Genomic DNA, 24,832 nt, shown 5'->3' on the forward strand with positions numbered 1-24,832 from the left:
GCTCTGCTTGTTTCGACTCCTGTTTTGGTTCGATTTGGGACCTGGCTGGGAGGAGGCACACTGAAAGCGAGGTGGGGCATTCTCTCTCTGATTTCCCCACCTCTTTACTGCCTCCCGGACACTTTATTGCCTTCCCAGATAGTTAATGCACATTGCGCTGCTGGAATAAAGCATGTAATTTAGCTTACATTGCCATCTGCTGACAAAAATGCAGACTAGTCTGCACTGTCTGCGTGTCATAGCCTCGCGTGTTGGCCGCGGACCTCCTGAGGGTCACGTAATCTGACTTTGCGCTGAGAACAGAATCCTGTTAAAGCAAGCGGCTCAGGGAATTGTCTGGTTGCGTTATGAATAGCTTCAGGGATGGAGATTTCACAGCCTCTTTGGACAAACTGTTCCACTGATTGACCACACTTGCAGCAAAAGGTTTTCCCTGTATCTGAAGAGATTTTCCCACGTTTCAGTTTGAGGCTGTTATCTCTTGTGCCGTCGTGGTGGCTGCCTGAGAAGGCTATTCCTTCTCCACGATATCCCGTTTGGTAACTACACAGAGCAGTAAGATGTCCCCACAGCCAGCTTTCTGCTTAGGGATGAGCAAACAAAGCTCATGTACTCCAGCAGCCCTAGCTGTTGTGATGGCAGTAAGGTGGATTTGCTCCAGTATGTCAGGGTCTTTTTTTTGTTTTGTTCTGGGAAGCCCAAACTAGGGCACCTTACTCCAGTCTCAAAGAAAGAGGAATAAGCCCAACCCTTGACCTACTGGCTGCCTCCTTGCTGATGATACAGCCTGCTGACTCACGTTCAGCATCTCACCCAGCCCATCCACCCCAGTCTTTTCTGCCAAATTATTTTCCCTCTAGCTGCTGTCCAGCTTGTACTTTTCTGTGTAATTATTTGATCCCAGGTGAAGGATTTGGCATTTGGCAAATTGCTTTGAAACAAAGCTAGAGTAGTTAAAGTTACATTGTATTTTAATTTTCATGTAATTAAAAAAAATTTATTCAGGACCGTGCAGTGTGATCCTAGAAGCAGGGGAACAAGTTGCCACATTTTCTGGGCACTCCACATAGGCAGAGGATGCAGTCAACATAGCTTGCGTAGCTGCAAGTTAAAAAAAATGCAAAAACCTTGCTTCAATGCTTGTGGAAAAGGTGAAGGATAGCAAAACTGACTGAACAGAAATGGCATTTTCTTTCTGAATGCATTGCACAGTGAATAAGTGATTTAAGAATCATAGGTGAGAGAGAACCAATTTATAATGAAAAACAAGCAAAAGGGAAGCTATTGCAGTGACAATTTCCACTGTAAAATAATTAAGTCCATAACATCACACTTGTCTACCACCTACAGCATAAACAGAGAAAAGAGATAGTCTTTTAATATTTCTTTAACTCTCATATGGATATCTCTATATGGCTGTCTAAATTCACTCATTCTGGTGCAATTTCTCAGAGTTCTGCCTGTTTGCACTCACAAGCTGAAGTTAACTGGTATAGGTTTGAAGACTAATTAACAAACACTGAAATCTTGCGTAATGGCAGATGCAGAAACTCAAACATGTATCTGTTTTTATGTAGCCTCTGTACCCTGGCAGCCAGGTGACCATAGCAGGATATGCCCTCAGTCCTGTTGCAGCCATCGGTCTTGGTGGCGGCTCTGTGCCATATTTGGGAGATGAGGATGCAGAGCTGTCTCTAGCAGCTTGTGGGAATTTAAGTATAGTTGCATGAGTGTTATCGATGACAAAGCTGGGTGTGTCATCTTAAGGGTATCTCGTTCATTCATGGGCAGGGAAAAAGCAGCCCTGAAGAGTTAACCCAGGTCAATGCTGCCAGCAGCTCATTGCCTTGTCTGTGATACACATGGACCAAAAGAGACCATTCCCAGGCCTGGCTGCTCTTTTAGAAGGACATTTATCAAGTTATGTTTTACAAGGTTCCCTTTTAAACCCAGGATTATGCATAGCTGCTAGACACTGTCCACTTGGAAGGTTAATGGGGAATACTTATTCTGGTTCTCAGCAGCATATACAAAACTAACTTTTCCTGCCTGGAAGAAGAGGTCAATACTAATTCATTGAACAAATCCTTGAATTGGCCATTAAGGTTAAATTGGTTCTTTCCCTCACTGGGTACCCTGAACAGTGTAAAGTTGCCTGCCAGGAAGCTCATGTAAAATAACTGCCAGCTTTGCTCTGTTCTGTGTCTTTGGAAGCCCTGAGCGTTGCCTTCAGAGGTGGAGGCTTTACTGTGTACCCATCCCTTTACTCAATACAGAAATGAAACTTGTGTTACCGCTTCCATGAGAAACTGAAACACCTAATGGTAATGACCTTGCAATTCCCAGGTGGCAATCTGTCTGAAGAATTACTTGTGTAAGTCAATGGAAACATAGTACATGATCACTTTGCAGCAAAATCAATTGAAATGTCCATAGCTGCTTCTTCCCCGTAATTTTTTTTGGAGTCTTTATTATTTCTATTGCAATAGCTCCCAGAGGCACTTGCAAGAATTTGGAGCTATAATAAGGAACACCTTGCATGTGGGAAAGCACGATATTCGCCTTGGATGTCTTGCAATCTTGCAAGCTGCAACAGGTGAGTGAGAAGTTTCATCCAGTTTCTCACACCTCCATTTTTACATAGACCCAGATGAAACCACTGTAGCTTGTTCCAAGACTGTTCTTCCAGCTAAACCAGAATAATGCTAGTACTAAACAAACCTGGTGTTTCCCATTTGGTGTTGTAAGTGAATCATATTCTTTTCATCAGCCCTCATTTGTCTGCCTTCCTCACCTGTGGAGGCCTGCTCGGCTTTTTATTATACATGACTCAATGTACCTATTCTTTGGTTAGATGCTCTTGGATTCACCATGTGGGATCAAATCAGAGCCTGATGCTGCCACTACCCAATTAAACATACAAATAGTATGTCAGGTGATGCTTAATCAAGTCTTTTCCTCTTTCTATGTGCCCTAGCATATTTTGCTCTACCAACCCCATGCCAGTGTGTCCCTATCTAACCTTAAAAAGTCCTATAGTCACTCTTTAAGATCACATCCTTTCTGCATTTATCACTGGAGTAATTGAAACTTTTTTCATTTTTATTATGATCAGGTAAAGTTATTTATTGCCTTGTAGCAAAAGCTGGGGACTTGATTCAATCGATTCAATGTTTGTTCCAGTTTTACTATAAACTTGCTGGATGTTCTTGGCAGTGCAATTCCTCTTCTGTAAAGGGGTGCCAATTGCACAACATGTAGCTCAAAGGCTCCAAAACCGGGTGTCAGCTACTGAGCTGTTGAAGGAAAGCACTCTAGAAACATAGCTTATGATTACAGCAGTCTGGAGACACTCTGCACTTGTTGCTGTGAGCAAATATGGGCAGTATGTACTCATGCCAGATACTGTGGGTATGCTGATAAATTCAAAGTTTGACCTACTAACAGCTGTGTATGGTTTGTATTATCAATTTACTGAGCCCTTATAGCACCATGCTGCCACGTGGTGAGGAACTCAGGATTTGCTGTCAAAGTGGAGAATAAGGGCTGAACTGTCACAGAGGAGTCCATGAGGGCACTACCAAAATCTGACTTGGCAGGAGGAAAAGGAGATGGCTTTATTAGCTACAATTCATCTGAGGAAAAGCCTGATTATGATTAGACTTGAAGATATTTTATCAGTTTTACAACACCTTGTCCCAGTGCATAGGGTCTGATGCAGCAGCATGGCCAAGGCAGCACATGCAGAAACTGTTCTTGGAGTTTTCAGAAAGTGGAATAATTCTTCTACCTCTTCTTCATACAATATAGTCCAGGCAAGCAAATCACAGGGTTCTGGTACCACTGTTCTGGTATCACTGTTCCACAAGAACACACTTGTGGACTATATATGAAATTGCAGACTGTTTCAGATCTGCATTGAAGGTTAGTGTCATGCTTCATCTGTGCAACCAAGCCAGTGAAACAGCTCCATAAAAAAAAGTTGCATCCCTTGTTCCTTCCTGATTTAGCTGTATTCTCCACCAGCACACCCCAGATGGCTCTGCTGATCCCTGCTCCCTGGCAAGGTGCAACACTACGCAGCACTTGTGCCAGTTCTGAACCAACTGACTTGACATTAAAAGTAGGACATTAAAACATTAGTCCAGCTAAAATGCCTTGTCAACATTGTGAGAGCGAAATGGATTATTTAGAGACAACTTAGGTATGTGTCTCAGATTTCATTTTGCTGTGCAGCTACAGCCAGAGTTGCTAGGCATATGGTCTTGTTATTGATCTCATGAGAGCTAGCATCTCTCTAAGTCACTGAGGAGATGAAGCAAAAAGTATATTGATTCATATATTTTAAGATCAAGGGGATTCTTATGATTACATAATGTTAGTTCCAGCATATCATATTATTTCACCCAGTAATTCCTGCATCAAACACAAAATGTTTCAGGTGAAACACGTCTTACATCTTTCAGAATGAAAAGGATTTGTTTGTTGGTTTTTTTTAAACTCAAATTATGAAGGAATCATCTCAACAATTTGTTTCTTAAATAATTATCCTCACTCCTGAAAATCCACAGCTTGAAGTTTGAATTTGTCTAGTTTCAGCCTCTTGATATTGTTTTGATATGCTTTCATGTGCAAAATTAAGGAGCTTCCCACTCCCAGAAGTCATCCTTTGTAATGATTTAGGCCATGAACAAGTCACAGCACTTTTCTTTGATATTCTCTGAATAGATGAAGATGCTTTACTGAGCTGTGGCTGTAGGAATTTTTGATAATGACTTAAAATGTAGCTCAACTCAATAGAAAATTGTAAGAATAAGGCAAAAAGCCTGGGATGTCAAAAACAAGATGAAAAATATGGTTTTCAGTGTGAACTCTTTGCCCCTTTTATAAAGCGCATAATCCATTGCACACCATAATAAGCATGTCAACAGGGTGTTGACTTTTTTTTTTTTTTTAACTGAGGTACATCAGATCAGTGTAAGGGCCAGTTTTACATTTAGGAATAATAACAGAACCACCAAGACACAGTTGACTAAAAGTACAGTCTTATTCCTTTGATTCCCATGTTGCATTTTATAATCTTCCCTTCAGACAGATCTGACCTAATGGATATTAATGTCATGGGGAGTTTGTCAGTGACATCTGGATCTTTGAAGCAAACCTTCTTATGTCATGCTAAATTAAGTTTTCCTGTTTCTCAAGCCAGGGTACCTCTTTTGGTTTTTTGTTTTGTTGTTTTTTGGTTTTTTTTTTCCTTTCCCATGAATGCCATCTCATCTGCGAGAACCTGGAAAACAATAAAAGCCTAATCAATCAACTGAAGTATAGCAAAGTGGTCTTTGCATAAATAGGAAACTAATTCTGGTATTGTACAAGGAGAAAGAATAGAATACAGAAGAAAGGAAAGAAATATTAAATATGCAGAACAAGATAATCCAAATAGTATATTTTTATTGAAATGATGGTATGCAAAGCAACATTCCTGTTGCAGAATATTAGTCTTATAAGGAGTTACATACATTTTTATATGTTTTATCAAATTCATAAAAGATCAGGTCAAAACAAACTGTGGAATTCAGAAAAGTATGAAAAATCATGACATTCCCGAGGGCCAAAAGCAGAGCTGCTGTGAGAAGGCACAACTCCATTCAGTCCCGGGTGTGCAGTACAATATTCTGTTGCTGGAAAGAGGAGCCTTGTGTATTATCTTTGGTTAGGCTCGCAGCAAACATTAACATTTTAACACCGATGACTCAAGGGTTCCAGGCAAGAGCTGTATTTTATGTCCATTCAGTGTTCATATCAAATTAAGTACAAATGGACAGAGGTTTGTGCTACCTCATTTTCTGTACAACAATTCTGAAATTTCTGAGACACTAGATTTGGTTAGCTTATGGCTTTTTCAATAGCCACCGAGACTGGCTGAATAAAGAAGTGTGAATTATTCTTGCAATTAGCTCTGACTCTGAGGCAGATAATCATCGTTGTTAAAGTGCATTAAATATGACCTGCAGCTATTTGATCTTGTGCTCTAATCCTTTCAGCTCTTCTAAACTAAACAAAGGTGGGTGGATCAATAGTGAGATGGTTTAGCTCCAGAAGAAGAGCATGTGCAAGTCAAGAGGTACAATATTGCCTTTTGTATCATTACTAAATAGATGTTCCTGCACATTGCACTGCAGTGATCATCTAAATGAAGAACTCCATGTATTTGACGCATCTGAGGCTGTACCACTACCATGTCACTCATGGTATGCCACTTCTCCCTATACCCCATGAGCTTTTCCTTGTGCTCTTCCCCATCCTACAATGGCTTGACACTAGTGAAATAAAAGAAAGATGCCATACGCTTTTCCTTGACTCACTGGTGTAGCCTGTTATTTGGTTGCACATTCTTTCTACTCATTTGCAGCTGATGGGAAGCCACCAAGCTAGTAGCACCTGCCTAAATCCCATATGAATAGAACAACAGGCTAGGCCCCTGGATCTGATCGTGCAGAAAAGCAAGCCTAATAGCAGTATGCTAGTGGAGCTGATTCTTTTGGGGTGTAAGATGGGTATATATATGGCACTTTCTGGTGAAAAAAACCCCCAAACCTAACTCAAAAACCAGTTTGGCCTGTTAACCTGTCCCAGTTCTATTTCACAACATTGTATTGTACCAGGATTCATCCTGCCATCTATGAAATAAATTTGGTGCTCCTTAATTTCTAGTCTAAATTTACTCTTATCTATTGACATGAACTGATGAAGAGCTGCTTCATTTCACTGGCATGTGAATGAAATCATCAATTTCCTTGCTTCCCTCCACAATGCATTTAGGAACTTACAAAGGTAAGAGTATCCACAGAGCACTTTGAAAGCCTTACACAAAAGGCACCACACTATGCAAAGGATTACTGTCAATATTAGTGAATCACCACCACAGGAAAGCAGGTTTCTGTTTTAGAACAACAAAGAGACCACAGTGGTATTTACTGAGCACTTTAAAGATAACAACAGCTACATAAATACTAAGAATTATTAAGGTTTCTTTGTGAAAAGGTTAATTGCATGGTGATAAACAGGATTGCAACTTTCAAGCCCATCTACAGGCAGAATAAGCACCTTTTGCTTACAGGGAACCCAAAACTAAAACCACCTCTCTCTCCAAAGGCTCCGAGATGAAACGAATGCTCCCAACAGGAAGGTTTCCACTAAAAGTCCTGTTTTGGTTGAATAGTGTCTTTGATGAAACTAGATTGAACTTCAGCCTGAGCGGGGCAGAGAAAGACTTGACAGGCAGTTCTCCACTGTGCAGCTCCCCCTCACCCCCAACCTGTGTGCTCTAAGAAGAGCAATGAGAGAGCAACAAGCCTCTCCCTTCAACCTGTACTAGCCCTACATTTCAAATTTTATTTAGAAATAAGAAAAGCCAGCTATAGCCCAATACGACTGTCTCAAAAAAAAAAAAAAAAAAAAAAAAAAGAGGACTGGGTAGCTGTATTCTCTTGGAAGTAGGTCTGCAGATGCTCTGTATGGGACACAGCACCCCAGGTGTTCTTTACATGTCTCTTAAGAGCCCTGGCTGTGGTGACCTTTCATGGAGGCAGCTGGACACAGGACTTGGAGATTCCTACTCTAAATGGTGAGGAGCAGACGTGCATGTTCCCATGGACAGGCATAGCTGAGGAAGCTCTTTGCTGAGTAGCTACCCCCTTTGGGGTGAGAAGACTCTCCAAAGAAAATAAACCTGGCCACCAGCAGATAGTGGACACCTGCATATTGTTTTCTCAGCTTGCTTACTTCAGCAGTTGCAGGACCACTGTTGGCTTGCCTTGTTCTCTTTCCTATGCTCTGCTATCAGGAAAAATTTGGAGACCCTCACCAACTGTGGATGCTTCCACATTTTTTAGAAAGACTGCTTGATCACTACAGCCCATCTGATATTCAGAGTATTTACTGCATGGCTACTGAAGACCTTCTAATGATTATTCACCTCCTTTACCAATATGAAAGAGCTTTTCGTCTTGAGTGTGTGTGATTGTTCCCAATTGTTGATCTGAAAAAAATTCAGGGAGAAAGTTCAATATTGAGACCACGCTGCCCTAGAGTTCTTCTAGTTTTCTTCAAAACAATATTCAGCCCACTGGAGGCTCTAAATAAACCTGTCCTCTCCAGTGTTGTTTGTTAAAGAAGTCAGAGTACAGTCCCATCTAATGTCGTGCAACTTAAGTTCTCAATAAAGCTCTTGAGATTTCTGCATGCTCAGTAATTTTTAGTCTTTGCAGAAATTAACCCTGGATACAGCCATCTTCTAAGCATCTTGCATAATTCTTTGATTCTGTACCAGTTCATCTGCAAGTTTCTCTTAGGCACAACATTATTTTAATTTAAAAGCAGCATAAATTACCTAAACAAATAGACTTTTCTGGTATCCTATTACATTGTTGGAAAACTTAAGAGCTTTCCTCTTTAATGCTGAATAGAAATTGAATAGCAATTCCAGCATGCAAGCAAAGGTACATCCACTTCTGTTCTCTTCACCAGAGCACTGACTTCTTACCTAACTTACAGATAGAATAACTTTATGATTTGATAATATATATGGCTAATTTTCACTACACAAATTACATTCATTTGTGGTAGCTCACTAAAAGATTTCCTTTTAACTCACTAAAGCAAAAGTGCAACAGTTCAGCTGAATCCTAGGCAGACATTTTTTAAGCAAGTAACATTTCATTTCCTTACAGTCTTTGAAGGCAGGTGAAGTGCCTGTGTTTATGTACTGAATTAACTTTTTACCTCAACTCACTGTAAATTAATCTCTAATGTTTTTGTGGCCAACAGGACATGGTATATACTGTTTATATGGCAAAAATGACTGGATTTTAATGGGCTGTCTTACAGTAACATGGTTAAAACACAGCTCTTTACAAACCACCTGCAATTTGCACTGCCTTCCCCACACAGGCACTAGTAGCATGTCTAAGTGTCTTAACCACAACAAAGGCCAAAACTGCTGTTGAGAGTTCATTTTCCATGCCTGCATTAATTAGTGGGCCTGTTCAGTATGACTACGTGTTACTCTCACCAGCTGTTGAAATACCTGTATACTGTGTACATTTCCCTTAGCTCCTGTCACAGACCTGTGGAACAAGTGTGTTGCATACTAGCTGTGGGTACTAAACCATAGTGTCACATATCTGTGGTTGCAGAACATATGTATACCACCTGTATAGTGTCTGTACTGTTTGTTGTGCCCGACAGCTAAATTTCTGATGTACTTGTGCCAGTGGATTTATGTCCTTGTTGGTTTGCTCAATAACCGGTCCTACCCTACCCAGAAAAATGCACATATGTAGACTGTAAGGTTGGGGATGGATCCCCACAGCACTGCATAGGCATTGCAAAATCAACTGCTCCACTGTGTTTCTGTTGCTGGACAGACTGACAGATCAAGATCCTACAACTGAGAGGACATCTCCTTGCTTTTTGTTTGGTTGATAGCTTTTGGCATCATTTGTACTGCTCTTGATCATTTGTATGGATTTCGTGTAGTAGCAAAAATGTTACAAACCCCTGGGCTGGCAGGAGGACTTTTCCTGTTGTGATAGGATCTCACCTCTAGCCTCACGTGGCACTTGGAGGTAGAGAGGAATGATCTGAGCTAGCACTGTCAGCAAAGGGAGGGCAGCAGCACCGTGGGGCCGTGCCAGGACCGTCTGAATCCAAAGAGCTGCAAGGTCTGGGCATCCTTCTGGCACAAGGGCCGAGTGCTCCCAGCCCACACATGCACCCCCAGGCACCTGTTACAGATATATGGCCATGGGGATGTGTGTCTGAAACAGCAGGAATGCTTGCCTGTGTGGGGATGTGTATGCTGGAGGCATGGAGGAGCAAACGTTGGTGCTGGGAGTGGTGGGATCCTGGAGTACAGGCAGGGCTGCAGTGCAAACGCAGCTCCTGGACCGACCCTGCTCTTGTCATAGTCCTGCGCCTAGTGATGCTGGGCAGAGGCCTTAGCCTGTGGTAACCCTATGGCAAGGGCATCGTGCATTCAGGGAGCATGTACTGGAGAGGCTAATCAGTTCTGCAAACTGTTCCAACAAGCCCTTCTTGGGTAGCCTGGGTTTACTGTCATGCTGCTGTGGTCAGGGCACATCTCTGTCAAACTGCATTTGCTACAGGGCTGCATTAGCTTTTCCTTTGCTTTTCCTTTGCACGGAGGAGTCGGAGGATGCGTTCATTTTTTGTTAGTTCTGCTGGCAGTTCATTCGCCTGGAACAAAAAAAACTTTGAGGTTAGCAGAAAAGAAAGAGTATTTCCCAAACGTGGTTTAAAAGCATTAAACTCTAAAGAAGATGGAACTGGGCATTATAATGATGTGATGTTTTCCAGTGTTGTCTCTTCCACTTTTGAAGGCACCTTAAGAAATTGTCTTTCATGTGCAAGTCTCACTTAAGTCTTCAAAATAATCCTAGCATGGAATTTGAGTGATCAGCTTATTTTGTGCTGACTATCCAGGCTAAATGGTATCCCTTGGCCTCCCTATGCTAATGCCACAGAAATAACAGAGAGCATAGCTGCTGATTTTTGGGGGGAGATGAGGCAGGTCTTTATGTACTAAAGTCCATAAAAATCTAAGGGAAGACTTTAATGGCTATGAAATAGTGGTGCTATGCTGTAAGATTGGTAATAGAATATGACTTTGGATGGGTTTTCTTCTTAATTTATTGAATACAATTTTGGTAACATAAAGCATTTATAATGAAGCTACTTCTGAAAATCAGTAATTCTGTCCTGCAGATATACTCTGTTGTGTCAAATTGAATGTTATTTAAAAAAAAGTTTAAAAGTCAGTAGGAGAGGTTACAGCCACGGGCTTTTTTATACTAAACACCCTGCTGCTGCAAATCACTATCAGTAGCAGAAAAATCTTGTACATTGTTTGGATTATAGTATCAAACCAAAGTGCATACCAATGAAGACTACTGTGTGAATGCTGTTAACTCTGCTGCCATCAAGTGGAATAATACAGATATTAACAGCCACAGATATATTAAATGCACAAAATATTTAGAAGGTATGTGCCTGATTATTTGTATTATAAGCTTTCATTCACTTAGTCATAAACCAGAAGTTAACACTAGACCATCCATTCACAGCTTAACAAACCCAGCTATATATCAAACACTATCAGCAAACAGTTCAGAAACACATCAGAGGAAAGAAAACATTTTCATTGAAATTATCAAAGATGTAAAGTTAAAGTTAAAACACTTCACAGAATAAAATCAAGACAAGTATTGTACAGATATGTTGCCATTATAAAAAGAATGCAAAAGTAATTAAATAAACTAACAGCTTTACAGTAAGATATGGGAAAGATGCATGTAATTTTGGAGGGTTTTTTTTGTATTAGTAATGCCCTGAGTTCTAACCAAGTTTTCTCAGTGTAGTGGTTTGAATCAAGTTTTTTCCCCTGCAGTTGAAAATGGTAAAACCCCAGGGGGTGGTGGCCCTAGAAGTTTTGAAGTTTTGTCCAATGAGTGCTTCTGCAAAATATAAACATATCACAACCAAACGGAAGAGAAGAGTTGTAGTTTGGTGGAAGAAGAGGTTCTGACTGCCACGAGGAAAGGGGCCCAGAGCCCCTTGGGGCCTCTGGGGCCCCCCCAGCCCCCAGTGGGGGGCTGTGGGGACCTGGAACAGCATAAAACTGGGCCAGGTGTCTGTAGCTGAAAGGCTGGGAGGTTTCTCTCCACCTTGGGCAGCGGCAGGAGTAGCGGCAGCCAACACTGACCAGAGAAACCATGGCAGAGAGCCAGCAGAAGAGATAAGAAGCGGCAGAGGCATTACAACCAAGCAGGAGAGACACAGTGTTGTCCGAGAAAAGAGCTAGCAGCAGCCGAAAGAGAGAACTGAGTTCTACAGAGTTCTGGGGGTAAGAACTGAACCAGACCCCCCAAACTCCTTTAAAACCTCCAAGAAAGGAGGAAGATGATGGACTCTTACTTGAAAGAGCCTTGGAGTGCTACGGCACTTGCAGAGAGAGGAGCTAAGAAGCTCCGTTGTCCTGAGAGCTTAGCCAGGACAGTGGGTGGGAGGTTGACCTTGGAGCCCTCCCTTGCTGCAAGCTACAAAGAAGCCCCCAGCCATGTTTGAGGCAGGGCACAGGAGCTCTGCAAGGGGCTTGAGTCCCCTGGAGATACCAGACGGTCACAAAGACCCCCTGTGCTCGTGATATGACGGTGGTGAAACGACCTTTGTCTGTGGTGACGTAGCCCACGGAAGACCCCTTTGCCTGCGTCAAGGGGCCGAGGGGGATACCCCCTCGTGAGTGCTGGCAGAGATCCAGCTATCAGCTGCTGCAAGAAAAGAAGAGAGAGCCTGCTGCCTTAGAGACATTGCTGCTCTGAAGAAGGGATCTGTCCTTCTTCCCTCCTGGACTTTTATTTGGAGGGGAGAAGAGATCTGATCCATTGTAAATACTTATGTCATGGTAGAGATAGTTGAGATCGTGTGTATGATGTATTATAATATTTATTTGTATAGTCATTGTAATATATTCCCTTTCCCCCATTTTGAGTCCGTGTGATTGTCTGGAAAACACATCTTACACCAGGTTGAGATGTAGGAGGGGGTTTAGACTAGGGAATTGGATTTTGGGAATCTCAAACCATGACACTCATCAAAGTACCAAGATACACATTTTTCTTTCTGCAGAAATATCCTCCTTATACATCATTATGGAGATACAAATATAACTTACAACTTATCAAAACAGTAACAGATTACTGTTTCCCTAAAATGCAACCTAGCTAGCGCATGACTAGTTATAGTTAACAATTTAATCTGTGGTGCTCTAGTGAGTGAGTGAGTGCTTTGGTTTATTCTCAGATTGATGTAAATTCTCAAGACCCAGCATCACCAGAGGCACTGCCTATCACCCTTATAGGTACTTGTATGCAGAAATAAATGGATGAAATGGTGGTGCTTCAGGACAGGATCAACAGGCAACCACAGAGCAACACAGAAACATGGGCTGCCCACACCTCCAAGGCACACACGGTTCCACTGTTCAGTGATCCCCACTTGCTCCTCCCCAGGATAGTCTGCCAGGACATACCTTGTTCCTCAGGCATGGGTCCGCTCCTGCCTCAAGAAGCAGTGCCACTGTCCTCACGTTGCCGCTCAGGACAGCTGCATGGAGAGCAGAGGTCCCATTCTAGAAATACCAATGGAGGTGTTTGTACCAGACATGGGAAGAAAGTAAAAGGCATTAAAACACAAATGTTTGTAAAGAACAAACCTATGAATAAGAGAGAAGTAACACAGAAGAGATTAGGTCATCAAAGATCTAGTGTCTGGTTTAGACAGGGTTCTGGCAGCTAAGGGGGATATGAAGGAGGTGATTTTAACTGCTTTACTAAAAATAAGAGTCAAGTTCACTTTACCACAGCAATATTTCCTTTTAAAAATTACCCTTGTCAATAGATTAGAGGTGAAATGAACATAGCACTTGCTTCTACCTGGCAAAATCAGTCATTAGCCAGTGAAACAGAAGCGCAAGCAGTAATGGAAACCATCTGTGCATTTTATCTTCTTTTTCTGATGATTAATGGCCTCACTGTCAGACAGCTGAATGGTGGGATTTTTATAGCTGGCCTTTTCTTTGTGCTTGCAAACTGACAGTTCAAATAAGTGTGGAAGCTATTTCATACTTGTAATTAACATCTTCATTATCAAGTACCTCAAAGTTGCCAATCTGTTGCATGCACAGAGGCTATCAAAGTATGTGACTTATAGACACATAAAATTAGGTCAGCCATTAAAAAGCAGCTTCCAAATATCTGTTATTTTTCAAGTCACTTTATGAATTCAGAAAAAAACAAAATCAAGTAGAGAATCTGCTTGCAATGTATTTCTTAGGACACTATTTTGCTGACTAAATGCAAAAGAGGGCTGAGTATAATGCTAAAAATTGCACTGTCAAGAGCAATTAATTTACAGTAGAAATAAAATCAGGTGACAAAAAGCAGGAGAATTCCTTCTATGACACGATGTGCTTCCTCATTCCAAAACTTAAATTCCCAGATTTGTTTGAAAAGATTTTTTTATGTGTGGCATTAAAAGTTAAATAAGATCATTTCATTTTTCTCTTGACTTTTTTTTGGGTCAAGCTCCTATGGTCTTCCACTAGCACAGTCGTAAATTCCAGGTCTTTCATCAGACCCTTTGCTTTCTTGAGATTTTGTCTAAAAATCTGTGTGTTTAACTACTAACCTTAAGGAGGCCAAGCGTGGGAGAGAATTTCAGCAACTCTTCTATCACATTGTTGTATCCTTTAATGGCAGCCTTCAGTAAAGCAGTTGTACCATCCTTTAAACGAGAGAGGAGGTCAGTTCTGCTGTTACGGGTGCTTTACCTGCATTCCCCTTGGCTGGAGGGAAACACCAGCTCTCGCCCATGCCTCTGAGAGGAGGATCTCCTCTGCTCATAGTCTTTGAGGAGGCACCTCCACAGCATGTGCTGCTGGTTTTAGGGCATCTGGAGGATTGTTCCTCTGGCACGTGAAAACTTCAGGGGAAAATGAACCAGTGACACTACATATCCATCGCCTTTGTCCCTCATCTATGTGGACATTTCCATTCCCCTATTCCAGAAGGCACCTCCAGGAAACTGTCCCAGACACAGCAGGAAAAAGGAAACCCACGGTGGGACTTTTCAACCTGGCAAACAGGGAGGATTCTGGGGACACCAGGCCTTCAGACAGTCTGACTTATAGTCCCTGGAAAAGCTAGGAGGCATTAAGCTGCAGACAGAGTGCAGAAAGAAGTGCTACTCACATCCCTCGCAGCATCTCGCTCAGCACCGCGGAGCAGCATGACTCGCACCACTTCACTGTGACCCATCTGTGAGGCGATCCACAAGGGAGCTGTCCCATCCTGCAAGCAAAATAAGACTGCTAATGGTTTCACCTCGATGCCCTGGGCTCTCTGATATTTTACTGCCCAAGCCTAGTGGAATGGATGTACTTCAATTACTCAATGAAATCCTGCATCACAGGGAGACATATGCAGAGCTGTGTCCAAAAACACTTGGGAAGTTGGTGTGTCAAGTTAGAACTGCTTCAGTTTGTGGAGTAGAGCCATCCTTACCTGCTTTCTTTTGCATAGTTGGACGGAAATGTGCATTGTTGTGTGAACAGTTAAAGCCCAGTCAGGCACCAGCTGTGCTTAAAATACACAGGTAAGTTTGAAACACAAAGACTAAGGGTATCCTGTGTACTTTGAACTCTAGGTGGTTAGATGTGACAGAAGATACAGACAAACCTCAGCATGCACAGGCAGATTCTGCAGCTGGGTGTCTGTACATAGGGAGTGAAAGTTGTTTAAAGAAGCTAGGGAGCAATGCAAAGTGATCATCAACTTTCAATATAAGGTTACATTATACACCCTCAGGGAATCTGGTAAAAATGTCCTGCCTTACAGTGATGGTGAGTATTTTACAAATTTTATCTTCAAGAACTTCACTAGAAAACAGAGCAATTACCAAGGAATCCAGCATGAAGCAGTCTGGTTTAGAAAAATTGTCCTATGTAGGCATTATTTGAGCATAAACCCCTAGAAAATGAAATGCACTTTTAGAATAAGCTAAACTTCGTGATGGATTTCCATCTCAAAGGCAAAAGTGAGTTGAAGCACTACAAGTATTTTTCACTGTAGTTAGAATTTAATTTTGTATCTTCTTCTCCTTTTGCTTCTAAATGGCCTGATTCTCGAGATTGCAGGAGGACTCCAACAGTTATGTGGTGCCAAACTGATTCTTGTGGGCCTTTAACAAAAGGTTTTGGCTGTTTGGACTTTAACATAAAAGTGAGGCCTCACATTGCAGGGTGTCTGCTTCTGCCTTCAGCGTTTGCCAGTTCCCCTCACCACTCTTAGCAGCCTGAAGACTTGGCCCGAAAGTGGAAGACAAAATATACTGAGGCTTCCAAAAGGGTCTTAATGAGAAGCTTCAGAAGAAATCAACTTTTTACTTTAAATAAAATATTTCCACCTTGATCAAAGAAGAAATCTCTCTTCTCAGTGCCAACTGACTTGGATCATGCAATCCAAAAAAACATTGTTGTACCCGTGTTTTGCTTTCTATGGGCTAGACTTAATCCTTTCGAGGAAACAGAAAAGTTATTTCTTCCTTTGATATAATGTTCTGGGTTTTTTTTTTTTTCTGATTCCAAGAAAGAGCAAATGCACAACCTGAGATCTTTAGTATTCTGAAACAGCGAGGAACAGGATCTTTGCCCACTCTTGTATAATTTCTCTATAAATTAACTCTTTGAAATTAGTGACTGACCTCACTCTAGTATATATCCTGTTATTGCTGTGAGTGTTCTTTGTTATTCAAAAATAACAAAGGTTGTCTTGTGATGTTATTGTGATGGCAAAAACTGTCCCTACCAGTAAGTTGACGCTTCATATTTTTCTAATCTCCCCCCACCAGAGGGCTCTAGAAAATAGCAATAAGGACCCTGGAAAAGCCTTCAAAATTTGGAAAATATCTCAGAGCCGCCTACAATTTAATCTATGTGAAGAATCAATGTTGTGCAAATCCACATGTGTATTTACACAAGAAATACAAACAGAAGCTCGGGGAACATAGCAGCTTTTTTTCAATCACAGTGAAGTCTGTAAGAACAACTCTTATTTTCAGATATAAATGAAAAGGTGCAGAAGGAAATACAAGTGTTGTGTAACATCACTGCTACCATTAACTGTCCTTAATTAGTACTGCTGTTAGACATCATCCTTGGTGTCTCAGTTACAGGCTAGAGGCAAAAATACATTATAAGAAAGACTGGCTGTCTTGAAGGATTTAGCCTGAAGAGAAGAAAGATGCTGAAACTGATGGTGAGCTCACTTTGACTGTGGTCATCTTCTTTCTCTAGAGCAAACAGCATCTAACAGGCAGGTTTATGCAAATATGTAAAATATTTATACAGAGTAGATGAGCTTCTGTCCATTTTCATGTTGGTGCATGGTGCAAAAGAGATATTACATTTTACTAAGAGGTCACATGAGAATTCATGTGTAAACAGATAATAAAGATTGGAGATGAGTCAGGAAGAAAGTCCAAAAACTACTTTCCTTTCCTTGTCCCTCTGCCCACTTAGCAGACTTCAGACTATTACATTCCTAGAACAATGTTAAACACCCAATATGTTTGTAAATTGTTCTTTTTTTCGGTATTTGATTACAAGCTAGTATATATGGACTACACCTTATTACATCTAGCAGCCAGCAGTTCCAAAGATACTCTGACTGAAATTTCTGATCCTCTTTCTCTTACCCATTAACTATCGACTTTGCTTTGAAGCTTTAAATCTCAGCTTTTGCTTATGGCTTGAAGTTTTAGAAAAGGCTGGAGTAGGGTGGGATGTGAAAGACCCCTTGAATTACCAGTAGGGGATTCCAGGGGCACAGACCCCCTACTCTCAGGCTACTCAGTGTTATCTTCTCCACTGCTGTGTCCATTAGTCCACTTACACCACTACACCTAATTTGCTAATAGCAAATTGCTTTTTTGCCCGAAGTCCACTCTATACAGATTTACTGGCTTACATGTAACTGTAATTGCATATCACGTGGTAAGAAAAAAAATATTATTTTTCAGATTATTTTGAATCTGCTTAGCCAGACGGACTAAAGCCTGCTGGGACACAGGCTGCCAAAACAGCGTGAAATTCATTGGCAAAGAATCTTATAGCTTTGTTTTTTGAGTTGGAGAAGCATAGAAACCACTCCTGCATCAGGCTTCAGACACTGCGCCCAGCTCTGTCTAGACAAAAAGATGACAATAGAATTCCTGCCCTGCTCCTCAATATTGGAAAGAACAGAAGGTAAGTAAAACCCAAGAGAATTCACACTGCCGGGAAAGCTTCACTATCTGGTCTTCTGAGAGCTGAGCTAAAGAGCCTGCACACAAACAGCCAGCACCATCTGAAATGCTCTATGGTGTCATGAGCAACACTGTAGAATGTGGGAGGTGGGACACCAAACTGAAGGGGAACTGGTACCGCTGCAGCAGGAGGAGACATACAGGCAGATGCATGTGCTCAGGCACATGAATTAGGCCTTAAAATTCACAAGGTAGAGAGAAAAAGCTCTGTACCATGAGGAAGGAGAAGTATAAACTCACACTTGGCACTTTTCAGTCCTGTATTTGAGGTAGTTGCCTGGAAGTTTCCTACGACAGTGAGAACAATGTAGCTTGTAACTGACAGTGAGAGTCATCTGGCATCAAAACTGCCCCATCTAGAGCTACATTCCTCATGACCAACACGCCACCTTCGAACAAAGTATAAATTGGTTTGTTAGTAAGAAAGAGACTTAAATCCATCCAACCATTACTTGACTAATTAAACAGTAAAAAAATTCCATTCGTTAAGGAAATGTTTCAGATTACAGTGGGCCCAAATACAAATGCCACGCACTTATCCAGGCATAGTCTTAGCAGGGATCGGAGGTACCTTGAAGCAAAGTAAGCCTGTCCTGCTGGAGATGAAACAGAGGAGCCAGGAGGAACAGTCACACAGAGACAAGTCTTTGCCTCAACTAAGATTCAAAAATGCCTCGTGAAACATTATGTTGTAGAAATTGGATTAGAGAACTAAAAAAATAGTGTCAGAGAGAATTAGCTGGTGCACTATAATTACAGTTAGCAGGATGCAGTTTTTATGGCAACATGGTTCAGCTAAATCTGACGGTCAACAACTCTATTTTGAATGACTCAAAAGGCATTAATGCATACCTTAGTCTCTCCTTCTACGCTGATCTTTTAGACTGTGTTAATTAACAGGCCTTAACATTTCTTAATCTTTTTCTTGGGAGGCAGTGTGAAGGCAACCTAAGAGCAGCTAATGCATTGATCCAGGGAGTAGCTGCCAGCACAGCTCTGGTGCTGGGAGGTGGGGGTAGGGAAAGAAAGAAAACTACTTTAGTTTGGGCACTTAAAATACTAATTTTTTTTCCTTACACCACAGCCAGGACTGTACACAGACACCTACAGATGCGGCAAAAGTCATATATAGATCAGTCTCTGTTGCCAAGCTATGATTTGTCAGGCTTTCAGGGTAGATGAAAGGAAATACTGAAAATACCTGGCAAAGCCTGTTGCATGCCACGTTGTTCACTGTTATTAGAGTTTTTGCGTTCATTTGCTCTTGCCTGCCGATTTTTCACTTGCTGCAGTCAGTGATCACAGCCACCTGGCAGACATACCTGACTGATTGCGAGGACAAGACCTTATCCCATCAATTTCAAATGTGCAGTGAAGACCCAGGACAGCTACCTTGCCTGAGGGTTTCAGCAGACCACAGTGGAGGCTCTCTCAAAGTAGGCAGAGATTCCTGAGAAGCCCTGTCTCTAACCAAACATTTCTACATGCTGGGTTGTAAAGCTAGCTGTGCAACTGCCACATCCGGCTGTTTTGGCACTGATTTCAGAGTCAAGAAACAGCTAAACAATTATGAAACCCTTTTTTTGGAAATCAAGAGAACTTTTATATACATTTCTGTACACCATGCATGCTTACCTATCCCATGGTTAGTTTAACACCTAGAAAGCCTTTTGCACTCTTATCTAACACCAGTGATACAGTGGATCCAGTGATACACGGTGGATCCAGCCCTTAACCCCCAAGCAGGGACTTCTGAACCAGCCACAAATCTAGCTCAGATATATCACTTAATGATCAAACAACAGCCTCATTGCTTGCAGAGGAGCTAATTTCATGCTTATGGCTGCCACTGTTTGCAGGACCAAGCCCACTAGAGTAACTAGCTGGAAATGGGGAGAAAGGCTTTCCACATGTATCAAGAACTTCCAGAGATGAAGGTAACATTCATGCTCAAGTTTCAGAGTGCACAGGGATGAGAAAGTAAAACAACCAAACAAAAAAGTAAAACTTAAAATAAAAGCTTTTGTCAAAGATCAACTTTGACATCAAAGCCACAGTACTGAAGCCCTGGAGATTTCAGTATATAGATAATATACTCCCCCTAGAATTCATGATTTTCAAAAACTTTTCCAAGGATTTCCAAAAGAAATCATGGATATGGTAGGCTGTGTAGACCTTCACAAGTAACATGGTACCACACAAAGGGATCAGTAGTTGCAAAAGGTAGTGCAAGGCCCTTATATTATTATATACAGCTTTATTTTGATTTAGTTTAGTCCCTGGCCCAAACGTGCATGTAGTTCAAACCTGTTCAAATGAGCAGTCAGTGGTTTGATCTGTTTTAGAATCATAGAATCCTTTAAGTTGGAAAAGACCTCTAGGATCATTGAGTCCAATCGTTAACCCAGCAGTGCCAAGTCCACCACTAAACCATGTCCCCAAGTGCCACATCTACACGTCTTTTAAATACCTCTAGGGGTGGTGACTCACGGAGTGTAAGCACAATGGGTGCAGACCTGGAACAGAGCTTTCAGTTTCACTTCTTCCAAAAATGGTCTAGTTTGCGTGCGAGCAGCAATGACTGAGATACTCACTTCAAAATCACATTACCAATCTGAACTAAAACACAGAATGTGGGCACAGCCACAAACTGCCTTCTTGTGAAACACCTCCATGGGAACCTAATGCCTGGACAAAATTCCAGTGTTAATTTTTCATAACTGTAAAAAATTAGAACCCAGCTCTGCCCTGAGGTGTTGAGCATACCTGCCGTGGCTGGTTAACCTTTGCTCCTGAAGAAAGCAGCAGTCGGATGACATCCAGATAGCCTCCTTGTGCCGCCAGGAAAATTGCAGAAGCTCCATCCTAAGAACAAACACATCCACCTTACATTGTGTTGAAATGATGCCATTTTTCTACACAAAACCAAACCAAACTGAATCAAGTTCTCATTCTTAAGTCAGTATGCTGGGTAACAGCAGATAAAAAGCCATGCTTAAGAGATAATTACCAAATTCAAAGTCTAGTTCGTAATAAACTATGGTAACATTTTCATTCAGTATACACAAGTATATCAAAGTGAGCTTTAAATCCTGGGTCTGGAATACTAAGAGTGTAGTTCATTGAAGCACTGATCAACATAACTAGAAATTAATTCCTGTATAGCAATATAGGTTCATTTAACTTTTATATGCTCATGCAAAGTGTTCTGCTACATAGACACATGGTGAAAACATGTTCAAGTACTTTGCAAAACTGGAGTTCTCAACACTGAAGTCTGCTCTTGAGGCTGAAGGAGTAAAGACTGTGCCATACTCCTGTGTTTCCCTAGCAACTACCATGTCACTACTTTGGCACATTGTGTAGGAGAGACTTCACCTGTTATATAGCAAGCTAAAGATATTTCATAGCCCTATTAGAAACCAGAATTTTCCTACAAAAAACTTGTGAAAGAACAAATTTTGAACAAATACAGGATTTTATTTTTCTTCAATATGTCTTTCATGTGCAGATGTTCTCAGAATTTGACTTCACAGAAACTTCTCCCCTGGGAAGAAAATTTAAAAGTCATATTTCATTAAGTTTTTTTTGATGAAACATATTCAAACAGCGTTATAATCCATCCAACCAACTAGAAACACAAATCTGTATTGAGGGTGGAACAGGTGTTTACCCATCCTATATCCACAGCACTCAGCACAGAACGTGCTCAGGCAAGTTTTTCCAGAAGCTGAGACTCACTTAAATAGAAACATGAATGAATCCCCTCACTGCATCTCAGATGTGCAAGTGCACATCTCATGCCAACTCAGGTAGATGCTTATCACAAAATATAGGGCATTTTAATGAAAGCCTGTTGTTGACCTCACTGGCATATCACCAAGTTGGGACTGAATGCTGTTGTCTGCAGAAAGAGTGCTTAGCTACTCCTCTTCCTGCAAAACTCAGCACAGACTTGGTGAACCATGAGCTGAATATAACGCCCCAGGGACTGAATTTAGAGTGTCTGACATTGATTGCAAGACAAATGTCCTGGTAAACAAAAGAGGTGTTTGCTGGCACTATAAATGCATACCCCTGTGCTCTCTGAGGGGCTGTTTTCTCTGGTTGCTATGTGAGAAAAAGGGTGATGGTATCAGAGCCTTTGCAGGCTTTCCCCAGAGACAGATATAGTGAGAACATTTCAATTTAAAAAGTAAGCAAGGTTGTGTAATATTAAAAAAGCTCTTTATTGTAGCATCAATCAAGATGGGGAATCTTGCATTCCCTGACACCTATTTGGTTTGAATTGATACTGAAATGAGAAAGCTGTCTTGAGGCTATAACATATTTCTGCAAGAAATACTATTTAATTAAGGTATTCTCTTGTCTTCTGCCCTCTTGAACCCTCACCTGAGTCTATTTAAGACTAAAACATAGACCTCAATGGTTTTGGGAGGAGTATCCAAAGGCATGCTGGAAATCCCTCTCATTTGGTTGCCTGCCAGTGAAACTGCCGTCCAGATACCACTTTGCAAGTGCAGCTTGGCCATGTCCTACAAAACACTTATTTTCAAGAGATTGTGTTCTTATATTCTTAAGCAGCTGTTTCTGACTGGCTTTGCCCAATATCCGTGAGCAATACAAATATATTTCTAAATCCAATTGCAAATATAGCTCATTTCCAGGAGAGACAACAAGGAAGTTATTTTACTGCCTTCACCTCTGGGAAGTGTCTGCAGGTGTGGCAGCACAGCTATTTTTAAACTGAGTGGCAACCCCTGGGATTACCGTACAGAGGTATGAATCACTGCCCTCAGATTAGAAAGACAATTGCTATTTGCACAGCAGAAAGGGAGGAACAGCCTTCTTTATAAATAAAGGGTGAGGGCAGCACCAAGATGGGGAACCCCATATGACTGTGCACAGCCCCTAACCCCCAGTGCACAGCCCCCAGTGCACTGGTGACTTCTGCAGTCAGCAGCCCCTCAGCTGGGAACTGAGAGTGCAACAGCATCCTGCAGATCCAAAGCCAGTGGAAACAGCTGAAAAAACTCGTATATCCCAGGGAAACAACTTCCTCTTTGTCAGTCTTGAGTGCCCTGGGGTAGGAAAGAGCGGTGGAAAGCAGAGGGAAGATCTGCCACTCGTTTCTGTCGAATGCTGAAAAGTTCAACTTATCTGTGTCTCTGTTGGAGTAAATTAAATCCAGAGCTTCATTGGCTCAATCCAACCTTCTGAAAAGTCAACTAAATAACATCAGTTCAGCCACTTTAACCATTCTTTGCCCAAAACACTGGCAAACTGGAGATTCACAAGTACCAAACAACATAATTCAGATCCAGATTCATACAGATACCAAACCAAAAGGCAGCCAAAGCACCTTTTGTGATTTTGTGCTACTTCTCTCAGCATCACGAAAAGCAGACCGTTAACAAAATTCACGTCTTAGAAGAGCAGAGTACTATAAAACCACAACATTTGGCAAATGCCTCTCTGTGCTGGAGCCCGAGTGTCTGCTGTTGTCCAACCAACAGCACATTTGTTCCACCACCATCACTGTTAATATTATGAGTGTCGAATAACTCACGTAGAGCTGATCGTGAATGTTGGCGCCGTGCTTCAACAGAGTTTCCACTACTTTTGCGTGCCCATACTGACAGGCAGCCAGAAGAGCTGTACCTCCATCCTGTGAAAAAGCAAAGAATGGGTACAGCCAGGTGAGAGGGCGCATGCCAAAGGCTTTAAGGCTTTCAGAATTTGGCACACGGCAGTTTTATAGTGACTAGCTACTGAATCTTTCATAATTTTAATACCAAGTCTTGCCACGTAAATCTTTAAACTTGGCTCTGTCATTATTTTTCCCGAGTTTTTTTAGGGAGGGATAGGAACTAAGAAAATTCTGGGTTTTTTCTTCATCTTTTGCCTTGCCACTAGAAGTTTTGTGCCCTTCACAACTCCAAGCACCTCCATGTCTCTTGCTTTTACAGCCAAATCCCTCGGGCCTGCCAAGCTCTTCCACTGATGGAAGGATAGCACACCTTTCCTCTGCTCCAAAGCCTATGGATCATCTGCTCTTCTTTGGCCAGAACCTTGTGCCCTGTTGTGTCCTGCCTCTCATCTGTGGATTTTTGGACTGAAGACAAGTACGGGGGAAGGGGGAAGAGTTTTAAAGTATGCTAGCTGATTGTAGAAGTGTGAGTTGGACCAAACCCATGATCCCGTTACCTCTGCTTAAGAAACAATCCCTGCAGGTAGGATCAACCCCAGGCAGCTATAATTGCTGCATATCACCACTAAAGGGAGACCTAGGCACATGCATTAAATCCTGCTCATAGAGATACTCCCTCGGGAATCATCTGAGAAGGGAAGCACTTCAGGGTTGCTGGCAATTGACTCCAAACCAGCTGAAACAAATGAGATAGCAAACATAGGTCTTGCCATCTTAAGTGCGCTGTGACCTACTCAAAAATTACCAGTATTTCTGACACTGATATGGAAGGGAAGTTCTTCTGCCTGGGATGGAACCATGCCATCATGCAAAGATGATGCACAGCCCAAAACATCCACACCACAGGTCTTCTCTCTCCTTCCCTGCATTCTCCCAGTCTCCAGCCTCTCCTCCACAAGATAAGCTATCTAAAGTTCAGATAAATGGTTTCTAGAGTTGTTATTAATGTGGCCACAAGACTGTATTTTGCCTCAGACTTGTTCTCTGAAATAGCTCCAAAGTTTTGTCTGAAATTTTCCACATAGACAGATATCCAGAAAAGCAGTTACAGCTTGAATAGCCTAAATGGATCTTTTATAATGGGAAGTACCAATCAAATTTATTTATCAGTGGTGCTATTTCACGGCTATATTAGCCTCATGAAAACTCAAGCTCTGACATGACTGAAACAACCCACAG

The 24,832-nt window shown here is 41.7% G+C and overlaps 1 protein-coding gene across 1 annotated transcript in view; it reads right to left on the reverse strand.

The window, feature by feature from the left end:
• Positions 1–5,431: 5,431 nt before the first annotated feature.
• ANKRD29 (ankyrin repeat domain 29) overlaps positions 5,432–24,832 on the reverse strand; it is a 34,606-nt gene continuing 15,205 nt past the window's right edge. The window contains exons 5-10 of the mRNA XM_027638974.1: positions 23,513–23,611; positions 20,710–20,808; positions 14,832–14,930; positions 14,269–14,364; positions 13,112–13,210; positions 5,432–10,260 (exon numbers count right to left, since the gene is read on the reverse strand). Of these exons, the coding sequence (XP_027494775.1) occupies positions 10,177–10,260; positions 13,112–13,210; positions 14,269–14,364; positions 14,832–14,930; positions 20,710–20,808; positions 23,513–23,611 (576 nt within the window). The 3' untranslated portion in view covers positions 5,432–10,176. The remainder of the gene's footprint in view (positions 10,261–13,111; positions 13,211–14,268; positions 14,365–14,831; positions 14,931–20,709; positions 20,809–23,512; positions 23,612–24,832) is intronic.

This window comes from Corapipo altera, unplaced genomic scaffold (assembly GCF_003945725.1).
Source record: "Corapipo altera isolate COAL_440 unplaced genomic scaffold, ASM394572v1 49, whole genome shotgun sequence".
NCBI classification, from domain to species: domain Eukaryota; kingdom Metazoa; phylum Chordata; class Aves; order Passeriformes; family Pipridae; genus Corapipo; species Corapipo altera.